General features: G+C 38.6%; 1 protein-coding gene across 1 annotated transcript in view; it reads right to left on the bottom strand.

Moving 5' to 3' along the window:
- Positions 1-647: 647 nt before the first annotated feature.
- The window catches only part of SUN3 (Sad1 and UNC84 domain containing 3), a 40,298-nt gene continuing 18,338 nt past the window's right edge, over positions 648-22,607 (bottom strand). Inside the window, exons 5-10 of the mRNA XM_032643557.1 lie at positions 22,241-22,412; positions 20,888-20,972; positions 13,402-13,517; positions 12,175-12,342; positions 1,962-2,054; positions 648-956 (exon numbers count right to left, since the gene is read on the bottom strand). Of these exons, the coding sequence (XP_032499448.1) occupies positions 837-956; positions 1,962-2,054; positions 12,175-12,342; positions 13,402-13,517; positions 20,888-20,972; positions 22,241-22,412 (754 nt within the window). The 3' untranslated portion in view covers positions 648-836. The remainder of the gene's footprint in view (positions 957-1,961; positions 2,055-12,174; positions 12,343-13,401; positions 13,518-20,887; positions 20,973-22,240; positions 22,413-22,607) is intronic.

The following is a 22,607-nucleotide window of genomic DNA, read 5'->3' as shown; positions in this document are numbered from 1 at the left end:
GAAGTTATTGAGTTATGAGTTATTGAAGTCTTTTTTTCATTATCCACTTCTCTTTCATTGGCTCTTCATACAGGTTAATTCTTTCATTTGATTTTTTTAAATCTTTGTTGTGGCTTTTGTAAATTATATCCTCTTACTGGCTGTGGTTTGCATTTATGAATGATTTTGATTTATATACGATAATTTTGTCTCCATCTGTGTTTGTAATGTATTTTTTAATCGAATTTATTGCATTTCAAGGAATTCATCAAGTCATCTGCAAATTAGTCATGGTTGGACTTCCTCACTAATTTTTACCTCTAATTTTATTAGCTTCTCTAATTGCGCTGACAGTGTATCCAGATCAGTGTTAAATAACAGTTTTAACAGCAAACATCCATTCCCGGTATGGATGAATAATAAATGAAGGCAAAGATGCTATTATGTGAAAGACTGTTGAACAATACTATCTTCTTCTAAATGCAAACTCATTTTTTAGTGCTTCAACAACATGATTCATCCTCAGAAGCTACACTAACATGGGACTTCCCTGGCGGTCCAGTGGTTAAGACTCTGAGCTTCCTCTGCAGGGGGTGTGGGTTTGATCCCTGGTTGGGGAGCTAAGATCCCACATGCCCTGTGGCTAAAAATTTTTTAAAAACACAGTAATGCAGAGAGATTGAATTTACTTTTTTATTTTTTTATTAGTAAAATTCATTCACTTTTTACTGGCAGGTAGCAACCACTTGGAGGTTTCTTTCTCACTTCTGATTTTTTATTCCTATAGGTGTGGTGTAAACTAAGGGAATCACTTGAATATTTTGGACATGTGGTCATGGGCTTCTGCACCAGTTCTTCTAGGTGTCATCTCTTGGGGTGCCATGAACCCTGAATCTATATAAACAAGTATACTTCGGGTGTCCCCAATTGCTAAGGATTTTAAGTTTCATATATAATAAGAATTCAGAAACTTCATGCTGAAAATACAGAAAAGATTGAAATTAATGTCTTATAAAATAAACCTTCTCAAAGAACCCTGAGTCATGCTGATGTAATAAAAAATTAAAACACTGTCTTTCCTTCTAAGTCAAGTACTTTCAAGTGCCAGTCTAATGGATGATGTAATGAGCTACTGTCAGTAAAGAGCTCGTAAAAAGGCAAATACAGGGGAGGGAGATAACATGGTGGTCTATACTTCGAGGCCTCTCACTGCCTTGTCCAGCGTCCGTGGTGCTCCTTGTTGGCTGCCCCAGGGAGGGATGTGGGTATACAACTGAATGTGAAACTCTACAAGTACATTCATTTCTGACACATATACTGCTTTCAGCTTAGATTTTCTCACCATTGGCCAAGAAGTGTAGTAACACACTTGTTTTTACATGGTTTGAGATGCCTTCTGCATCTCTTCATTACTTCCTGTGACTAACGAGAAATGCTTAAATATATCTCATATGCCTTAATGACTTTCAAGGGTTTCTAAGTTACCAGTTGGTATTCTTTCCCCATTGAGTTAGGGTGAGAAGTGTTACTTATATTATTTGGTATTAAATATTTATTCTCTCCAAGTTCCTCTCTGCCCCCAACCATCTCATTTTGTACCATCATCATCCCCATCCCTTTTACGGAAAGAAGATGATAGTGACCATCACACCTAATCTAATCAAGGGAATCTAACAAGTAAGATAAGGATGAGAAAGAGAATATATATATATATATATATATATATATATATATATATATATATAAGTGATAGCAAATGATGACGAATTTGGCTTAGAAATAAATTTTATATTTGCCTATTTTTTGCATTAAAACTTATGTACATGATTGGAGCTAAGAATTTAAATTCAGACAAGCTTTGCTTATCGCATACTTTTGTCATAATTATTCTCACACACACCACTTTGCATCAAGCAATCCCAACAAATCCCTCCCTGGGATGGAGTCACTGATACCCTATCTTTTCCCAAGGGTCTCATTACCTGGAGCACAAATGTTTGAACGGTGGTTCCTGTTTTATTATATATAAACTGACCTAGGAAAATTTCTTCTCCTTCACATTGTTTCGAGACTCCCTGTAAAGAAAACAACAGACACAGAGGTTGTAATGAATGGGTGTTCAGTTACAGTAAATGGAGGCAAGGGTCTGTTCAAGTAGCAACTATTCTCCAGACATCTTTGGGTGTCCTCCGGGGCACAGCGCTATGCTAGCTGCCAGTACTGCCCTATAAACCCAAAAGGTGTTTAACTCTGGTGGGGGAGCCCTTAGGCAAGAAACAGGCTAATCAAAGGGCCGAATAGATTCAGATAGAGAGATAAGCAAAGAGGTGAGAAAGAGAGATGACAGAGCAAATTCCAAAATTGACTTTGGCCTCATAAATGTATTTGCTATACTTTGAATAAAATAAACACCAAATGAGTCCCCATATTGACCCAATATGCGTGAAACTTAACCAGTTTGCCAAACTTTGATCACACAAATAGCTCCATCCAAAAAGTAAGCTTTTGTTGATTTGTGTATGCAATTACCCTTGTGCTTTTGACCTTCCTTCTCTAACCTTTATTTATTTTTTTCCACTATCAAATATTTTTTTTCTTATTAGTCATCCATTTAATACACATCAGTGTATACATGTCAATCCCAATTGCCCAATTCATCACACCACCACCCCCACCCCACTGACGCTTTCCCCCCTTGGTGTCCATATGTTTTTCCTCTACTTCTGTGTTACAATTTCTGCTTGGCAAACTGGTTCATCTGTACCATTTCTAGGTTCCACATATATGCGTTAATATATGATATGTGTTTTTCTCTTTCTGACTTACTTCACTGTGTATGACAGTCTCCAGATCCATCCACATCTCTACAAATGACCCACTTTCATTCCTTTTTATGGCTGAGTAATATTCCATTGTATATATGTACCACACTTCTTTAGCCATTTGTCTGTCGATGGGCATTTAGGTTGCTTCCATGACCTGGCTATTGTAAGTAGTGCTGCAATGAACATTGGGGTGCATGTGTCTTTTTGAATTATGGTTTTCTCAGGTTATATGCACAGTAGTGGGATTGCTGGGTCATATGGTAATTCTATTTTTAATTCTTTAAGGAACCTCCGTACTGTTCTCCATAGTGGCTGTATCAATTTACATTCCCACCAACAGTGCAAGAGGGTTGCTGTTTCTTCACACCCTCTCCAGCACCTGTTGCTTCTAGATTTTCTGATGCTGCCCATTCTAACTGGTGTGAGGTGATACCTCATTGTAGTTTTGATTTGCATTTCTCTAATAATCAGTGATGTTGAGCAGCTTTTCATGTGCTTCTTGGCCATCTGTATGTCTTCTTTGGAGAAATGTCTATTTAGATCCTCTGCCCATTTTTGGATTGGGTTGTTTATTTTTTTAATATTGAGCCACATGAGCTGTTTATATATTTTGGAGATTAATCCTTTGTCCGATGATTCATTTGCAAATATTTTCTCCCATTCTGAGGGTTGTCTTTTCGTCTTGTTTATGGTTTCCTTTTCTATGCAAAAGCTTTGAAGTTTCATTAGGTCCCATTTGTTTATTTCTGTTTTTATTCCCATTACTCTAGGAGGTGGATCAAAAAATATCTTGCTGTGATTTACCTCAAAGAGTGTTCTTCCTACTCTAAGAGTTTTATGGTGTCCGGTCTTACATTTAGGTCTTTAATCCATTTTGAGTTTATTTTTGTGTATGGTGTTCGGGAGTGTTCTAATTTCATTCTTTTACATGTAGCTGTCCAGTTTTCCCAGCACCACTTATTGGAAAGACTGTCTTTTCTACATTGTATATCCTTGCCTCCTTTGTCATAGATTAGTTGACCATAGGTACGTGGGTTTACCTCTGGGCTTTCTGTCTTCTTCCATTGATCTATATTTCTGTTTTTGTGCCAGTACCATATTGTCTTGATTACGGTAGCTTTGTAGTATAGTCTGAAGTCAGGGAGTCTGATTCCTCCAGCTCCGTTTTTTTCCCTCAAGACCGCTTTGGCTATTCAGGGTCTTTTGTGTCTCCATACAAATTTTAAGACATTTTGATCCAGTTCTGTAAAATAATGCCATTGGTAATTTGATAGGGATTGCATTGAATCTGCAGATTGCTTTCTGTAGTACAGTCATTTTCACAGTATTGATTCTTCCAACCCAAGAACATGGTATATCTCTCCATCTCTTGGTATCATCTTTAATTTCTTTCATCAGTGTCTTATAGTTTTCTGCATACAGGTCTTTTGTCTCCTTAGGTAGGTTTATTCCTAGGTATTTTTTCTTTTTGTTGCAATGGTAAATTGGAGAGTTTCCTTAATTTCTCTTTCAGATTTTTCATCATTAGTATATAGAACTGCAAGAGATTTCTGTGCATTAATTTTGTATCCTGCAGCAATGCCGAATTCATTGATTAGCTCTAGTAGTTTTCTGTTGGCATCTTTAGGATTCTCTATGTATGGTATCATGTCATCTGCAAACAGTGACAGTTTTAGTTCTTCTTTTCCAAATTGTATTCCTTTTATTTCTTTTTCTTCTCTGATTGCTGTGTCTCGGACTACCAAAACTATGTTGAATAATATTGGTGAGAGGGGACATCCTTGCCTTGTTCCTGATCTTAGAGGAAACGCTTTCAGTTTTTCACCATTGAGAATGATGTTTGCTGTGGGTTTGTCATATATGGCCTTTATTATCTTGAAGTACCTTCCCTCTATGCCCACTTTCTGGAGAGTTTTTTTTATAAATGGTTGTTGAATTTGTCAAAAGCTTTTTCTGCATCTGTTGACATGATCATATGGTTTTTATTCTTCAGTTTGTTAATACGGTGTATCACATTGATTGCATATATTGAAGACTCCTTGCATCTCTGGGATAAATTCCACTTGATCATGGTGTATGATCTTTTTAATGTGTGGTTGGATTCTGTTTGCTAGTATTTTGTTGAGGATTTTTGCATCTATATTCATCAGTGATATTGGTCTGTAATTTTCTTCTTTTGTATTATCTTTGTCTGGTTTTGGTATCAGAGTGATGGTGGCCTCATAGAATGAGTTTGGGAGTGTTCCTTCCTCTGCAGTTTTTTGGAAGAGTTTGAGAAGGATGAGTGTTAGCTCTTCTCTAAATGTTTGATAGAATTCACCTGTGAAGCCATCTGGTCCTGGACTTTGGTTTGTTGGAAGATTTTTAATCACAGTTTCAATTTCATTACTTGTGATTGGTCTGTTCATATTTTCTATTTCTTCCTGGTTCAGTCTTGGAGGTTATACCTTTCTAAGAATTTGTCCATTTCTTCCAGGTTGTCCATTTTATTGGCATAGAGTTGCTTGTAGTAGTCTCTTAGAATGCTTTGTATTTCTGTGGTGTCTGTTGTAACTTCTCCTTTTTCATTTCTAATTTTATTGATTTGAGTCCTCTCCCTCTTTTTCTTGATGAGCCTGGCTAATGGTTTATCAATTTTGCTTATCTTCTCAAAGAACCAGCTTTTGGTTTTATTGATCTTTGCTATTGTTTTCTTTGTTTCTATCTCATTTATTTGTGCTCTGATCTTTATGATTTATTTCCTTCTGCTAACTTTGAATTTTGTTTGTTCTTCTTTCTCTAGTTCCTTTAGGTGTAAGGTTAGATTGTTTATTTGAGATTTTTTTTTTGTTTCTTGAGATCAGCTTGTATAGCTATAAACTTCCCTCTTAGAAAGGTTTTTGCTGCATCCCATAGGTTTGGGATCATCATGTTTTCATTGTCATTTGTCTCTAGGTATATTTTGATTTCCTCTTTGATTTCTTCAGTGATCTCTTGGTTATTTAGTAATGTATTGTTTAGCCTCCATGTGTTTGTGTTTTGTTGTTGTTGTTGTTGTTTTTTGTTTTTGTGGTATGCGGGCCTCTCACTGCAGTGGCCTCTCTCGTTGTGGAGCACAGGCTCCGGACATGCAGGCTCAGTGGCCATGGCTCACGGGCCCAGCCGCTCCGCGGCATGTGGGATCTTCCCAGACCGGGGCACGAACCCGTGTCCCCTGCATTGGCAGGTGGACTCTCAACCACTGCACCACCAGGGAAGCCCTGTTTGTGTTTTTTACATTTTTTTCCCTGTAATTCATTTCTAATCTCATAGCGTTGTGGACAGAAAAGATGCTTGATATGACTTCAATTTTCTTAAATTTACTGAGGCTTAATTTGTGACCCAAGATGTGATCTATCCTGGAGACTGTTCTGTGCACACTTGAGAAGAAAGTGTAATCTGCTGTTTTGGGATGGAATGTCCTATAAATATAAATTAAATCTATCTGGTCTATTGTGTCATTTAAAGCTTCTGTTTCCTTATTTATTTTCATTTTGGATGATCTGTCCATTGGTGTAAGTGAGGTGTTAAAGTCCCCCACTATTATTGTGTTACTGTTGATTTCCTCTTTTATAGCCGTTAGCAGTGCCTTATGTATTGAGGTGCTCCTATGTTGGCTGCATACATATTTTTAATTGTCATATCTTCTTCTTGGATTGATAACTTGATCATTATGTAGTGTCCTTCCTTGTCTCTTGTAACATTCTTTATTTTAAAGGCTATTTTATCTGAGATGAGTATTGCTACTCCAGCTTTCTTTTGATTTCCATTTGCATGGAATATCTTTTTCCATCCACTCTCTTTCAGTCTGTTTGTATCCCTAGGTCTGAAGTGGGTCTCTTGTAGACAGCATATATATGGGTCTTGTTTCTGTATCCATTCAGCAAGCCTGTGTCTCTTGGTTGGAGCATTTAATCCATTCACGTTTAAGGTAATTATCGATATGTATGTTCCTTTGACCATTTTCTTAATTGTTTTGGGTTTGTTTTTGTAGGTCCTTTTCTTCTCTTGTGTTTCCCACGTAGAGAAGTTCCTTTAGCATTTGTTGTAGAGCTGGTTTGGTGGTGCTGAATTCCCTTAGTTTTTGCTTGTCTGTAAAGCTTTTGATTTCTCCATGGAATCTGAATGAGATCCTTGCCAGGTAGGGTAATCTTGACTGTAGGTTCTTCCCTGTCATCACTTTAAGTATATCATGCCACTCCCTTCTGGCTTGTAGAGTTTCTGCTGAGAAATCAGCCGTTAACCTTATGGGAGTTCGCTTGTGTGTTATTTGTCATGTTTCTTGCTGCTTTCAGTAATTTTTCTTTGTCTTTATTTTTTGCCAGTTTGATTACTATGTGTCTCGGCGTGTTTCTCCTTGGGTTTATCCTGTATGGGACTCTCTGCGCTTCCTGGACTTGGGTGGCTATTTCCTTTCCCATGTTAGGGAAGTTTTTGGTTATAATCTCTTCAAATATTTTCTCTGGTCCTTTCTTGCTCTCTTCTCCTTCTGCTACCCCTATAATGCGAATGTCGTTGCATTTAATATTGTCCCAGAGGTCTCTTAGTCTGTCTTCATTTATTTTCATTCTTTTTTCTTTATTCTGTTCCACAGCAGTGAATTCCACCATTCTGTCTTCCAGGTCACTTATCCATTCTTCTGCCTCAGTTATTCTGTTATTGATTCCTTCTAGTGTAGTTTTCATTTCAGTTATTTTATTGTTCATCTGTTTGTTTGTTCTTTAATTCTTCTAGGTCTTTGTTAAACATTTCTTGCATCTTCTCGATCTTTGCCTCCATTCTTTTTCCGAGGTCCTGGATCATCTTCACTATCATTATTCTGAATTCTTTTTCTGGAAGGTTGCCTATCTCCACTTCATTAAGTTGTTTTTCTGGGGTTTTATCTTGTTCCTTCATCTGTTACATAGCCCTCTGCCTTTTCATCTTGTCTATTTCTCTGTGAATGTGGTTTTTGTTCCACAGGCTGCAGGATTGTAGTTCTTCTTGCTTCTCTCTACCCTTTAAAATTGAAGATTTTTGAGAGGAGAGCACACTGGTGGAAGTTAATTTACCCTGTAAATCTAAAGTTTATTGTTAGGTTCCCTGAATCATAGTAACACAACAAAATAAAGATTTCATGAGTTCAGTCATTTTATTCAATATAATGAAAATCATAATATCAACATTTAAACTATTTATAAATTAATTTATTAAAAGAATTGGATACATAATGACTAAATAATGCACTCACAATTTTATATAATATATATTCAATTATTTCTAATATATCTTATATTCAATTATATATAATATATTCAATTATATATATTATATATAATATATACATTCATCTATATATTGACATATCAATATACATATTTCACATTTTATATATATATAAAGTCTCATATAGTTCCTTTAGCCTGTTGAGAGGCATGCTACTTTTATTTCCACCTTCTTTATCATTCTATTTTAATTTCACTTGGTTCAGAAATTCACTAATATTAGAGAAAAACAATGAGAAGTAATTTTTCTTACTAAAGGATTCTTGCCTGAAGGATTCATCCATAAAATCCCTCTATAATGAGCAACTGTGCACACTTTTGTGAGACAGGGTTTGATCTGCTCAAATCCAACATAGCTCAACTATAGGTGTCTGCAGACACTGACTGTGGATGGCATCAGGCTTGCATCAAAGGACAGTAGTCTCTGTGTTTTATAACTCCAGGACCATGGCATTTAATGGTTTGAATGACACACAAGGCAGGCTGAGCACCCTTGTTTAACTCTGAGCCCTCCTTTGGATAGGAACACGAAGGGACTGAAGTAAGGCATAAACCTCTGAGGAAAACATGGGAGCAGACACTGAGAGAAAAACATCTGGAGGTGGCCAAATGGTGACTGGTATAGTGGCCTGGAAAAAACTCACGCTACCCTGGCTGTAGGGGGAATCAACAGCATGCTGGTGCTGATGTTTACTGCAAGGGCCCAGAAGGGGCCAGAGCTGGGGCCGTGCAATGGGGCCCAGCATGAGGTTGAGGGGTCCCCACATCTGAGAGTGGGCTAACTGTCTTTTTAAGAAGCAGTTATACCCTGGTCATCACCCCTGCCCTTGTCCAGAAAAGGATTATCTTTTTCCCCCCAGCTCTAGGAATGTTAACCTCAGGAGCACCCTGCAAAACTAAGAGATGAAGGTATAACCTCTGCATGAATGGTGGGCTGTGCACCTCCACACCCAGCACATTGGCCAAGCTGAAACCCCCCTGGGCACAAGGTTGCAGGATTCCTGGGGTCAAACTTCTGGATACCACACTCTGCAGTCTCCAACCAGACCATCTAGCCGTGAAGCTCACTGTTGACTTGCCTCTCATGTGTGCAGCAAAAGCCAGCCACCAGACACATGTGGAAAGCAACTAACAAGAAACATGGAGCCCCTGTTAACAAATAGGAAAGGGGGTACTTGGGAGTAAAGATGTGAGGGAGCTAAAAACATGGAACAAAACTGTAATTGCATCCAGTAATATAGGAAAACATATACACTCTAGAAAAAGGAATATTTATAGAAAAAGAGTCTTAGAATAATCATGACAGCAGAAATGAAAAATTTAGCATAGGGTTTAAAATATAAATTGATAAAATATTCCAGAAGGTGGAACAGAAAACAAAGAAGAAAAATGAGATAGAAAAGATTTTTAAAATAATAGATTAGACAAAACTACAATGAGGTATCACCTCACACCAGTCAGAATGTCCATCATCAAAAACTCTACAAACAATAAATGCTGGAGAGGGTGTGGAGAAAAGAGAACCCTCTTGCACTGTGGGTGGGAATGTAAATTGATACAGCCACTATGGAGAACAGTATGGAGGTTCCTTAAAAAACTAAAAATAGAACTACCATATGACCCAGCAATCCCATTAATGGGCATATACCCTGAGAAAAACATAATTCAAAAAGAGTCATGTACCAAAAGGTTCATTGCAGCTCTATTTACAATAGCCAGGACATGGAAGCAACCTAAGTGTCCATCTGCAGATGAATGGATAAAGAAGATGTGGCACATATATACAATGGAATATTACTCAGCCATAAAAATAAATGAAACTGAGTTATTTGTAGTGAGGTGGGTGGACCTAGATTCTGTCATACAGAGTGAAGTAAGTCAGAAAGAGAAAAACAAATATCTTATGCTAACACATATATATGGAATCCAAAAAAAATTTTTAAAGATGGTCATGAAGAACCTAGGGGCAAGACAGGAATAAAGACACAGACCTTCTAGAGAATGGACTTGAGGATATGGGGAGGGGGACGGGTAAGTTGGAGCAAAGTGAGGGAGTGGCATGGACACATACACACCACCAAATGTAAAATAGATAGCTAGTGGGAAGCAGTCTCATAGCACAGGGAGATCAGCTCGGTGCTTTGTGACCGCCTGGAGGGGTGGGATAGGGAGGATGGGAGGGAGGAAGATGCAAGAGGGAAGAGATATGGGAACATATGTATATGTATAACTGATTCACTTTGTTATAAAGCAGAAACTAACACACCACTGTAAAGCAATTATACTCCAATAAAGATGTTAAAAAAAATAGATTAGATAAGTCAAATCCCCAGGATGTGGACATGAAACCCCCTGACAACAATTGTGCATTAGGCCTGGCCAGCAACCAGGTTGGAGCAGATGAGCAGTGCTCCAGAGGATATCTTTAAAAAATAAAAAAGAAATTATTTATAAAGTATCTGACATGAATGGGCAGAATGGGAGGATATTTACACATCTGAAGAAGAGGTTGGAAATGTTTTCATGATAGAAATATAGATAACTAAGCAAATTAAATTAAAATGAGGCAATTATCCTCAAGAACATCAAAATTTTCATGTAAAGAAAATAGTATTCCAGTGCATTGTATGACTCAACTAAAACAATATTGTTCACAGAGTCACAGTGAAAATGTTGGCTATGGATTGAAACTGAGATAAGCCGTCTGGCAGTGTCTCACACATGAAACACGGATTCATCATGTGATCTAGCAATTCCGCTCTGTGGCACAAACCCAAGAGAAATGAAGCCTGAGGTCCACAGAAAACCTTGTACACAGCTCCTCACAGCAGATTTATTCATAATAGTCAAATGGGTGGGAACCATTCAAATGTCCAGCAACTGATGAACAGATCAATAAAAGGGGTCTATCCATATAAGAAAATATTATCCAGCAATTAAAAATATGAAGTACTGACATATTATAACATACATGAACCTTGGAAACATGCTGAGTGAAAGAAGCCATTCACAAAAGACCAGTACTTCCCTGGTGGCGCAGTGGTTAGGAATCTGCCTGCCAGTGCAGGGGACACAGGTTCGAGCCCTGGTCTGGGAAGATCCCACATGCCACGGAGCAACTGGGCCTGTGCGCCACAACTACTGAGGCTGCACTCTAGAGCCCGCAAGCCACAACTACTGAGGTCTGTGTGCCTAGAGCCCACGGTCTGCAACAAAGAGAAGCCACCACTCGCTGCAACTAGAGAAAGCCTGCGCACAGCAACGGAGACCCAAAGCAGCCAAAAATTAAGTAATTAAAAAAAACAAAAGACCACATATTATATGATTCCATTTTATACAAAATATCCAAAATAGGGAAAGCTACAGGTACAAAGTAGATTAGTGGTTGTCAGCGGCTGGGGGAGTGAGGTGGGGGATGGGAAGTGACAGCTAAGGGGTGCAGGCTTTCTTTGGAGAATAGTAAAAATATTCTAAAATTGATCGTGTTGGTGGTTACACAACTCTGTGAATATACCAAAAGCCACTAAGTGTACACTTTACATGACTGAATCATCAGAGTGTGAATTATATCTCAATAAACCTGTTTGGTTTTTTTTTAAGTTAAGACATAAACATTTTGGGAGAATGGGAGAGGCATGGAAGAGAACTAATCTCCATTTTCCATTAGAGGAAGTCAGTAGATAATAATCAAAACTGAAAAATCAAGGAATAACAGTAAAAGCAAACATGAAGTCAGTAATGACATAAGCAGCTAAGACTGTTGCAAGTGGAAGCTTCCAGAGAGTAAAAATTGGGGTGGGAGAAGTGAGACAAGGGGAAATCATGTTTCCTTATAAACATCGAAATGTTTCTTTTTAAATTATACTCGTATAACTTTGATAAAAGTAAACAATAGAATTAAGTAATAGTAATCATCTGGTCCAACCCTTTTACTTTGTAGATGACAAAACAGAGATCCCGGAAGTAAGTGATTTTCTTACAGTGATACAAATGGTTAGCTGCACAGTTCAGATGAGATCCCAGCTCCCAATTCCTAACCAATCATCTACTATAACCCCTTCTGAATGAAGATTTAGACAGCTTCTCACATAGACAGAAAATTCCTTGGGTGCGCTGGAGATGTTTCCTGAGGGAGACACCTTCTCTGAGATGTGTTCCATGGTGACAGCAGTTGGTATGATCTTCCTGGCAAGCTTGATTAGGGCATGACCCTGGGAACCTGGAAAGGCCCAGCACATCCCAGGGTGGACATCCGGCTGGAAAGAAAACACTGCATTAATCTTTTACCTGCTTATATAAATCCACTCCTACAATGTTGGCCAGCTAATCACTATTGACCGAAGAACTTGCTTATGCCTATAATATGAAGGCACTGCGTGGGATGTATCAAACAAGATAGCTTCCATGATACCCATAGTTTTGGTTGTGCTGATGTCAATCAGAGCCTTTTATTGTGTGAGTATGTTTTCTTTTATTGCTCTAACTGGACTGTAAGTTGCTACAGGCAGCTAGTTGGTATGAGTGGTGAAGGCACTGGTGAAGACAGTGCCGGTGGTGGTAATGAAGAGGGTGGTGGCAGTCACTGTGGTGACAATGATGGCAGGTGATGATGGTGATGGAGGTGGTGACGGTAGGAGTGGTGATGATAATGGTGGTGATAGCGAAGCTGGCTATACTGGTGGTAAGGAAGAAAGATGATGTCTACCATTTTCTAGATCTAGACTGTACTCTGGAGTGAGATCTATATATTTGCCACTGAAGATATTTCTAAACAGGAAATAAATGCAGGTGTGTAGTTATAGGTAAGAAGAACTGCACTGTCAGTTGGTGTCTAATGCCTTTTGAATTGAACTGAAATGACAGTGAAAATCTTACTTGGAAATTTCTCCTATTATAATTGGACTTTATAAGAATGTGTTGGCCTGAACAGCACATAGCACGGTACTTGCACTTAGGGGTCATGCGTCTTCAACAAGTGTTTGTTGAGTGACTGAAGTTTTCAGTGGAAAAGGAAGACCACAGAATCAACTTAAAGAAAAGATATGGAATGTGTATGTTTTATTTGAGAAGTACATACTGTAGTTCACTGATCTTAGAATAATAAATAATTATTAATTAATTAATTAATCATAGTTCATTTCCCATAAGTAGGAAATATTTCACGTACTTTGATGACTGTAAAAATGCAAGAGTACAGTTTCAGTTTCCCTGACAAGTTCAGAGTTGTTGCCATTTCAGACATTAAAATTTTTCCTGGTAAGTGATAGGAACAGAATCCTAAAATATAAACAGGTTATTTTAAATCTAGCTTTTACCTGGAGAATGATATCTGGAGGCATTTCATAATTTAAGAACCCAATCCCATGCCAGTAGAGTTTTGCTTTATTATTTTTGTAACTTTCTGAGGTCCCAGCTTCAAGAACAGAGGCTCCTGAAATTATAAAATAATTTTTAAAATTAAAAAATCACACAATTCAAAACACCATTTAGATTTTAATGTTGTTGGGAAACTATTACCGGGCAACTTACAAATAAGGTAAAATTCATACCAGGAAACTGATAAGAAAAGTATGACTTTCAGCTTTCACTACCACTGAAATTTTGTCACTTTGAGAAAACCATTCTTACTATGTGTAAGAATTCCAAAATTTCTGGAACTGATATTACAATAAAAAATTGAAATCTGGAGCAATTGATTTAGATATGGAAATATTATGTGTACTGTATTTATTAGCTAAGGAGACATATGGATCCCCATACTTCAACAAGTCATGTGATAAATAAGCCCAATTCAATCAAAAACAAAAGCAGAATGACCAGCAATGTCATAAATGTACTAACAAGTTGTATTCATAACAGCCATTCTGCAGATTTATTGAGCTTTCATTTTAATCAAAGAAATATAAAATATACTCATCAAATATTATCCCTTCAGGTTACTTCATTTTAGAAGCAAAATGTATCTGATACATAAGAAATAAAGAAAATGCAAATCACTTCCTTAAATTCCATCTGGATATCACAATGCAACATTAAAAAGACACATACGTGGTGAATATCAGATCACCAGTGCCTTTTCTAAGATGGTAGGATTTGAAATAGTGAATGTACCCAGGGATGCAGGACTTAGCAAGTAGAAACACAAGATTCCCAGTTAAATTTTAATTTTACATAAACTATGAATAATCAGTTACGTCCCATACAATATCTGGGACATATACTAAAAAATTGTTTGCTATTTACCTGAAACTCAAATTTCACTGAGCATCCTTTATTTTACCTGGCAACCCTGTGAGTACCTTGTTTTTGAGTGCTGATACAGTCTGCTTGGTCAATGAATTTTCCTGCTGGACTGACTGGTTGGATGGGAATTAAACTTCCACATACTGATGTGAGGACTGACCCCACCCCAGCCATAATCTAGTTCAGAAAATGCTAATTGTGGCAGGTAGAGTTTTTAAGTAATTCAAATTCACTTTTCTCATTCTCATTTTTTAAGTTTCTATTAAGCTTTATTGAGATACACATACTACCCAATTTACTCATTTAAAGTGTACAATTCAGTGTTTTTTAGCATATTCACAGAGTCGCACAACCATGACCGCAATCAACATTAGAACACTTTCAATCAGCACCCAAAGAAACCCTATTGCACTCAGCGGTCACTCCCCCGAACCCCACCTCAACCCTAGGCAATCACTGACCTACTTGCTCTCTACTTTTGCCTATTCTGGACCTTCTCTCTTGCCGTCTCTTTGTAGTCAATCACAGTAGTAGCCTTTTGAATATGGCTACTTTCACTTAGCACAATTGATACATTTGAGCTTCCTGGCAGGTATAATGAATGTGTTCCTTCTTATTGCTGAGTAACATTCCACCGTATGGATACATCACAACTAGCTATTCCTTCATCTATTTCCAGTTTTGGTGACAATGAATAAAGTTGCTGTAGACATTCTCAGACAGGTTTTATTGTGAACATAAGTTTAAACTTCTCTTAGGTAAATATTGATACATAGAGGTGGAATTGCTGTCTCATACGTGTTATGTTTAACTTCATAAGAAATTGTCAAATGTCATACCCTAGTGAAGTAAGTCAGACAGAGAAAGACAATTATTGTATGTTTTCACTTATATGTGGAATCTAAATAATAAAACGAGTGAGTGACTATAACAAAACAGAAACAGACTCATTGATACAAAAGAGCAAACTAGTGGTTACCAAAGGGGAGAGGGCTGGGGGGAGGGGCAAGATAGGGGAAGGGGAGTAAGAAGTGCAAACTACGAGGTATAAAATAAGACACAAGGATATAATGCACAGCACTGGGAATATAACCAATATTTTATATGTAATGACTTTAAATGGAGTATAAGCTATAAAAATATTGAATGACTGTGTTGTACACCTGAAACTAATGCAACATTGTAAATCAACTATATTTCAATTTTTAAAAAAAAAAGAAAGAAAGAAATTGGCAAATGGTTTTCCAAAAATGGCTGTACCACCGTTACGTTCTCTCCAGCCCCGTGTAAGAGTTCTGCTTGCTTTCCATTGCTGCCGCCATTTCACGTGTCAGGTTTTGTTTGCTGTTCTAATGGGTATGTCTACATTTCACTAATGGATACTAGTGATGAGCATTTTTTCATGTGCTTTTTTGACATGTATATATCTTCTTTGATGAGGTGGCTTTCAAATCATTTGCTCACTTTTTATTGGATTGGCTGTTTTCTTACCACTGAAATTTGAGTGTTTATAAATTGTGGGTATAAATCCTTTGTCAGGTATTTGGTTTGCAATCCTGTCTCCCAGCCTGTGAATTGTCTTTTCATTCTCTTCAATGGCTTTTTCCAAGCAGAAGTTTTAAATTTAGATGAAGTCCAAATTATCCATTCTTTTCTTTTTCCGGATCACATTTTGGGTATTGTGTCTAAGAAATCTTTTCCCAACTCAAAGTCACAAAAACTTTCTCTTATTTTTTCTTCTAGAAGTTTTACAGTTTTAAGCTTTATATTTAGATCATACTTTTTACATTTAACGCATTTTGAGTTAACTTTTTTAAAGTGTGAGCTGTGAGTCAAGGTTTATTTTTGCATACGAATGTCCAACTCTTCCAGCACCATCAACTTGCTTTTTCTCCTTTGTCAAAAGTTAATTAGTGTGGGACTATTTCTGGACTTCTTATTATGTTTCATTAATTTAATCGACATCACATTCCCTCATTACTGTAACTTCATAGTAAGCTTTCAAATCAGTGTGAGTCCTCCAAATTTGTTCTTCTTTTCAAAACTGTTTTGGCTATTTTAGAAAGAGCTTGTAATTTCTACAAACAATCACGCTGAGATTTTGACTGGGATTGTGTTGAATCAATAGACTGGTTAGGAAGAATTGCCATCTTACCAATATTGGTGCCTCTAATACACAAACTTGGAAGATCTGTCCACTTTTTTAGGTCTTCTGTTATTTCTTTCATTAGTGGTCTTTTGGGTTTTTTTTTTTTTTTGCTTTTAGCATGTTTTTCACTGCTGTTGTGAATAAGACTGTTTTTAAAATTTATTTTTCCAATTTCTTATTACTAGCATCTAAAAATTATATATATACAGTTGAACTTACTAACTTCACTTATTAGTTCTAATAGATTTTTTGATGATTCTCTACATAAATCATCATGTTGTCTGTGAATACAGTTTTTTATTTCTTCCTCTCCAATTTGCTTGCTTCTTTCTTCTTTCCCTCTCTTCCCCTCCTCACCCCCACTCTTCCCTCCCCTTCTCTCTCTGATTCTTGTCTTAATTTACTGTTAGGAATTCTAGTACAGTGTTGACTAGGACAGAGTATAGTTCTTTCATCTTCTTAGTTAAATTTATTCCTAGGCATTTTATTCTTTCTGGTGCAATTGTAAATGGAGTTGTTTTCTTTATTTCTGTTTCTGATAATTTGTTATTAGTGCATAGAAATGCAGCAGATTTTTATGTATTAATTTTGTATCCTGCAACTTTACTGAACTCATTTATTTGTTGTAATAGTTTTTTGGTAGAGTCTTTATGGTTCTCTGTATATGGTATCATGTCATCTGCAAATAGTGACAGTTTTATTTCTTTTTCTCCCATTTGGATACCTTTTACTTCTTTTTCTTCTCTGATTGCTGTGGCTGGGACTACCAATACTACATTGAACAAAAGTGGTGAGAGTAGGCATCTTTGTCTAGATCCTGATCTTAGAGGAAAGTGCTCAGCTTTTCACTGTTGAGTATGACGTTAGCTCTGAGTTTGTCACATATGGCTTTATTATGTTGAGGTGTGTTCCGTCTGTACATACTTTGTCTCTGTATTTTTTTAGTGGTTGCTCTGGCAATCTTAATACACATAACTAACCTTTCAAAGTCAATTTAGAGCTAATATTTTACCAAGAGGTCCCTTTAACTTCACCCATTGACCTTTCCTTAAGAATTGTCCATCTACATATATTAAAACCCCATCAGCTAATGTTATAATTTTTCTTTTCAACAGTCATACCTATTTTAAAGAACTTAAGAAAATTGTCTCATAGTTATAGATATTTGTCTTATCTGTTGTTCTTTCTTCTTTCCTGAAGTTCCAAGTTTCATTTTGGTGTCATTTCCCTTAGCCCTGAAGAACTTCCTTTAGCAGATCTGTTGACAAAGAAGTCCCTTGGTTTCCCTTCATCTAAGAATGACTTCATTTCACCCTCATTCTCTTTTTGTTTTTTTTTTAATTTGGTTGCACTGGGTCTTGGTTGTGGCAGGTGGGCTCCCTAGTTGCAGCACACTGGCTCCTTAGTTGTGGAATGTGAGCTCTTAGTTGTGGCATGTGAGCTCTTAGTTGCAACATGCATGTGGGATCTAGTTCCCTGACCAGGGATTGAACCTGGGCCCCCTGAATCGGGAGCATGGAGTCTTAAGCACTGCGCCAACCAGGCAAGTCCCTCATCCTCATTCTTAAAGGATATTTTTACTGGATCTGCATTGGCATTTCCTTTATTTCAGTGCTTTACAGTGTAGTTCCCTTCTCTTCTGGTCTCCTTGGTTTTTGATAAGAAATCTGCAGTCATTTGTATCATTATTCTCCCATATTAATGTGTGTGTTTTGTTCCTCTAGCTGCTTTCAAGACTTCCTCATCTTTGGTTTTGTGAAATTTATGATGTGTCTGGATATAATTTTCCTTGACTTTATCTTGTTTCTGATTTCCTCAGTTTCTTGACTCTATAAATTTACTTTTTAAACAAAATTTGGGATGTTTTCAGCTATTATTTCTTCAAATAAATTATTTTTCTGCATTTATCTCTTATTTGCTTCTGAGACTACAAGGATGAGAACGTTAGACCTTTTCATATATGTCCCATAGGTTTCTGAAGCTGTTTCATTTTTTTCAAAATTGTTTCCATTTTTTCCCACTTCTTCAGATTGGATAATTTCTACTGATCTTCAGTTTCACTAATTCTTTTCTCTTGTCATTGTCCTATTATTAAGCCCATATAATGAATTTTTTTCAGATGTTGTATTTTCATTTCTCAAATTTTCATCTGGTTATTTTCTATAGTTTCTCTGTCTTGGCTGAGAGATCATATCTTTTCATTCATTTTAGCTGTATTTACCTTTACCACATGAAGCCTAGTTACACTACCTGCCTTCAGAGTCTCTGTGTGATAATCCAACATCTGTGTCCTGATGGAGTGGGTTGGCATCTGCTGGTTCTCTTTCCCCTTGCAAATTGGTCACACTTGCCCAGGTCTTGGTATGTCGCCTAATTTTGAACTGTATCCTAGACATACTGAATATTATATTGGGAGACTCTGGGTGCTTTTGTTTGTTTCATCACACAATCAACCGGAAATGTTCAGACCATAAATGCCCCTCCTTTTCTATGGGAGGTGGTAACAATCTCAGTTCCATTTTCAGAGCCTTTACAATAGGCATGTTCTGCCCATGTGCCCCTCAGTGGACAGTCTAAGACCCGAGCTGTGGCTAAATCTTTGTCAAAATCTCAGAGCCGCTGCTGTGCTGCCGTGGGTCCATCTCCGTGAAAGAGAAGCTATGAGGCAAGCCGGCATCAGGCCACACGCATGAGGTCAGGGCGTCTGCTCTCCTGTCCGGCCTTCTCAAGCCTTCCTCCTACACTCTCTGGCCAACAGGACTATTTTGTTCTGGTTCTTTCTAGAACGGTGGAGTTTCTCTCATAATTTTAGTCACCCACCGCGCTGTCACCACCTTGCGGCTCTGTCACTGCAGCTCAAGCCTCAGCTCAAGCTTTGAGAGAAAAGAAAAACAGTAAACTCACCCCCGCATGGGCCACATTTCCAGTCTTTTACTTCCCTCCACAATCTGCCTCCTTTTGTTTACTTTTCATCATACTCAGGTAGCAACTTTTTATATTTTGTCCAACTCTTTTAGTTGTATGTCATCAGCAGGGAAGAAAAGCTACCCTGGGCTTTTCTCCATCTCATCCTAACCAGAAGCTGGCTGTGCATCACGCTAACATTTATTCAAAAGCCATAACGTTTTCTGCCATTCCTTGTTTTACACAGGGTATCTACGGACCTTTGTCATTATGGTTTTTCCAAATGGAATTGTAAGTATATTCAACAGAATAGGAAGAAGGCATCAAAAGGCTGTATCAGAATGCCAAGACTCGGACTTCCCTGGTGGTGCAGTGGTTAAGAATCCGCCTGCCAACCCAGGGGCCACAGGTTCGAGCCCTGGTCCCGGAGGATCCCACATGCCACGGAGCAACTAAGCCCATGCACCATAACAACTGAGCCTGAGCTCCAGAGCCCGTGAACCACAACTACTGAGCCCACGTGCCACAACTACTGAAGCCCACGCACCTAGAGCCCATGCTCCACAACAAGAGAAGCCACCGCAATGAGAAGCCCGCACACAGCAACGAAGAGTAGACCCCGCTCGCCGCAACTAGAGAAAACCTGTGCACAGCAACGAAGACCCAATGCAGCCAAAAATAAATAAATAAATTTATGCCCAAGGAAACAAACAAAAAAAGCATGCTGTGAGTTACCTTCCCACCTTATTTAAGCTCATGCCTCTCAGGCTTCAGGGAATTCAAAGTCAGACGTCTGTCCTCTTGCTCTGTCTCTCAACACACACACACACGCGTGCGCACGCGCGCACACACACACACACACACACACACACACGACTAATAATCATGCTGGTTCAAATGTTCTCTGCTCCGTGCAGGACACAAATTTATTTCTGCAATATTAGTTTGACTTTTGTCACTTGATAAAAATTAGCGCTCCTCTGTGTGCTTTGTATTTCCCCCCTCTTTCTCTTGCATCCTTTCCCCCTCCTCCCTCCCACCCCCCCCCCCCCCACAATGCTTCACTGAGCACATGGTCATACACTGCCACAGGCAGGGGCTTCTAGGCAATATTAAGATTAACGATTCACAGCCTAAGCACTTAAGAATATATTTTTGGAGGATACTAAGAACATTCTATACAGTCTTGAGACACTATCACTTAATCACTAATAATGCATTTAGATTAGTCATTAGTAGTCGTTTTAGTATATGGAGGATAGAATGTTGTAACGTTTGTGATGCATCCCCAGCCTCCCTGTGGCAGGCGCACTTTCTCTGTGGTGCTTTTACCCACACATCTGCACTCACAACCATTTCTATTCTCCTCTTCATTGTCTAGGTTTGTTAGTTTTTCCTCCCTCTCCAGTTACCAGATAGATAAACACCAGATAAAGTAACACAGAGGACATAGATGCTTTTGAAGCCTCGACTTTTTATACTGGCCTTGTCACTCCTTCACTCACCTGCAGACTTAAGGGCATAATCGGCCATCTGGACTTGATCTCCTCTCCACTTTTTAAGTACATAATTTACCAAGTTTGACATTTCCTGTACAAATTTTAAAAAGAGTTTCCTGTTAACAATCTCTGTCAACTGCTTGAGTTTTGACAATTTACTTTGTTGATTTGGACCCAAATTCCCTAATCTGCAAAATGATAACAACACTGAACATTGACCAAGCTGCAGATGGAGCCCAGCACCGCATACAGATTCTTAACATCACCTTCCCAGGTCAGTGGGCTCGGTGTTTCTCAGGCAGCTGAGTTATCTAACCTGCGATGTTCGGCCGTTCACCAAGGCCACAGAGCAAGGCTGGACTCAAGCCCCTTCTGAAGGCCTGACAACTACTCCATCACGCTGTCATGGAGGGGCAGTCAAATGTGGATGCGTGTGACCTGCTGGGTGCCCCTTATAGTGTCTCTGCTTAGTAATAAAGGCTTGAATGTTCTGTAAATATTTGGTTAAATATATATATATATATATATATTTTTTTTTTTGAAGCTTGCGGGATCTTAGTTCCCCAACCCAAGATCGAACCTGTGCCCCCTGCAGTGGAAGCGCAGATTCCTAACCACTGGACCGCCAGGGAACTCCCTGTAGGTATTTGGGGATCAAGGCAGTTTACATAGAGTACATGATTGCTTGTGTGAGAAATTATTCATCATTTGGATTAATATTGGGTTCTTGAGGATGTTCTGAGTCTAGAAAAGCAAGTGTCCTGAGAGAACATAACAGTCTGAGTTCTAACTGAGGAAGCACTTTGTCCCAGGGCCGTGGCAGTGGGGGCCTTGAGGCAGTGGTGGTCAGTGTCAGCTTTCTGTGTCTTTCAAAAAGCAGAACCTAAGGAAAGGAAAGAAGCTAGTGCTAATAAGGGGGGAGAAGAGGCAAAACCAATCTCATTGGTCTTCATCATAATGTTGCCCGACCTGGTGCTAAGTAGGTCAAATACACGAGCTTTAGGTCCCTGAATAAAAATATTTTACTATATGAGTATTTGTGTATGGACTTTCAGAGACTGTCATTTCTGAATGAGCTTTTGTTTGTCTTCTTTCGTTTTTAACTGCAAAATAAGACAGAATCAGTTACTTATTTGGGTGGGAAGTCAGTTTTCTTGAAATACAAAATCTTCCCTGTGACACAGCAATTATGAAAAAGTGTGTTTCCAGGGGCAAGCTTTAGTGAATGTAAGCTACTGCCAGGGAAGAATTTTCAAGAGACCACAGCCCAGCTATCGCTCCATTCCCCACTCACATAAGCTGTGGATGTGACAACTGAAGGTCGGACGAGCCCCGCCTCCCTGCCAATGCCCACATCACCTCGTCCACAACTTCAGTGTGGTCCCAGCCTTCAGCGGAGTCTCCATCTGCTGTCCAGCTGTAACTGTGCAGACCATCCTGTATATCACTAAGTAAGGCCTTCAGAACGTCTATTTCTTCAATTAAAAATAGAATTTCGCGTAAGTTGTTTTCCAAGGTCTGGCTTTCCTTCCTGTGAATGGAGACCCTCACTGTGAAAGGAGGAAGCTGTGGGCTCCCTGCCGGCCCCCAGAGCTGGGCTTCAGGGCCAGCAAAACAAAGAGGTGCTTTACGTTGCAGAAGAGAGAAACCCCAAGTGAGGGGCGCTCAGGAGATGCCCCTTCGTCTAAAGCACCGCCCTTCCCCACATGTGAAAAGCAAAGGCTTT

This window comes from Phocoena sinus, chromosome 9 (genome assembly GCF_008692025.1).
Source record: "Phocoena sinus isolate mPhoSin1 chromosome 9, mPhoSin1.pri, whole genome shotgun sequence".
Lineage (NCBI taxonomy): Eukaryota > Metazoa > Chordata > Mammalia > Artiodactyla > Phocoenidae > Phocoena > Phocoena sinus.
Note: the sequence above shows the minus strand (reverse complement) of the source record. Positions and strands in the feature narration are given on the sequence as shown.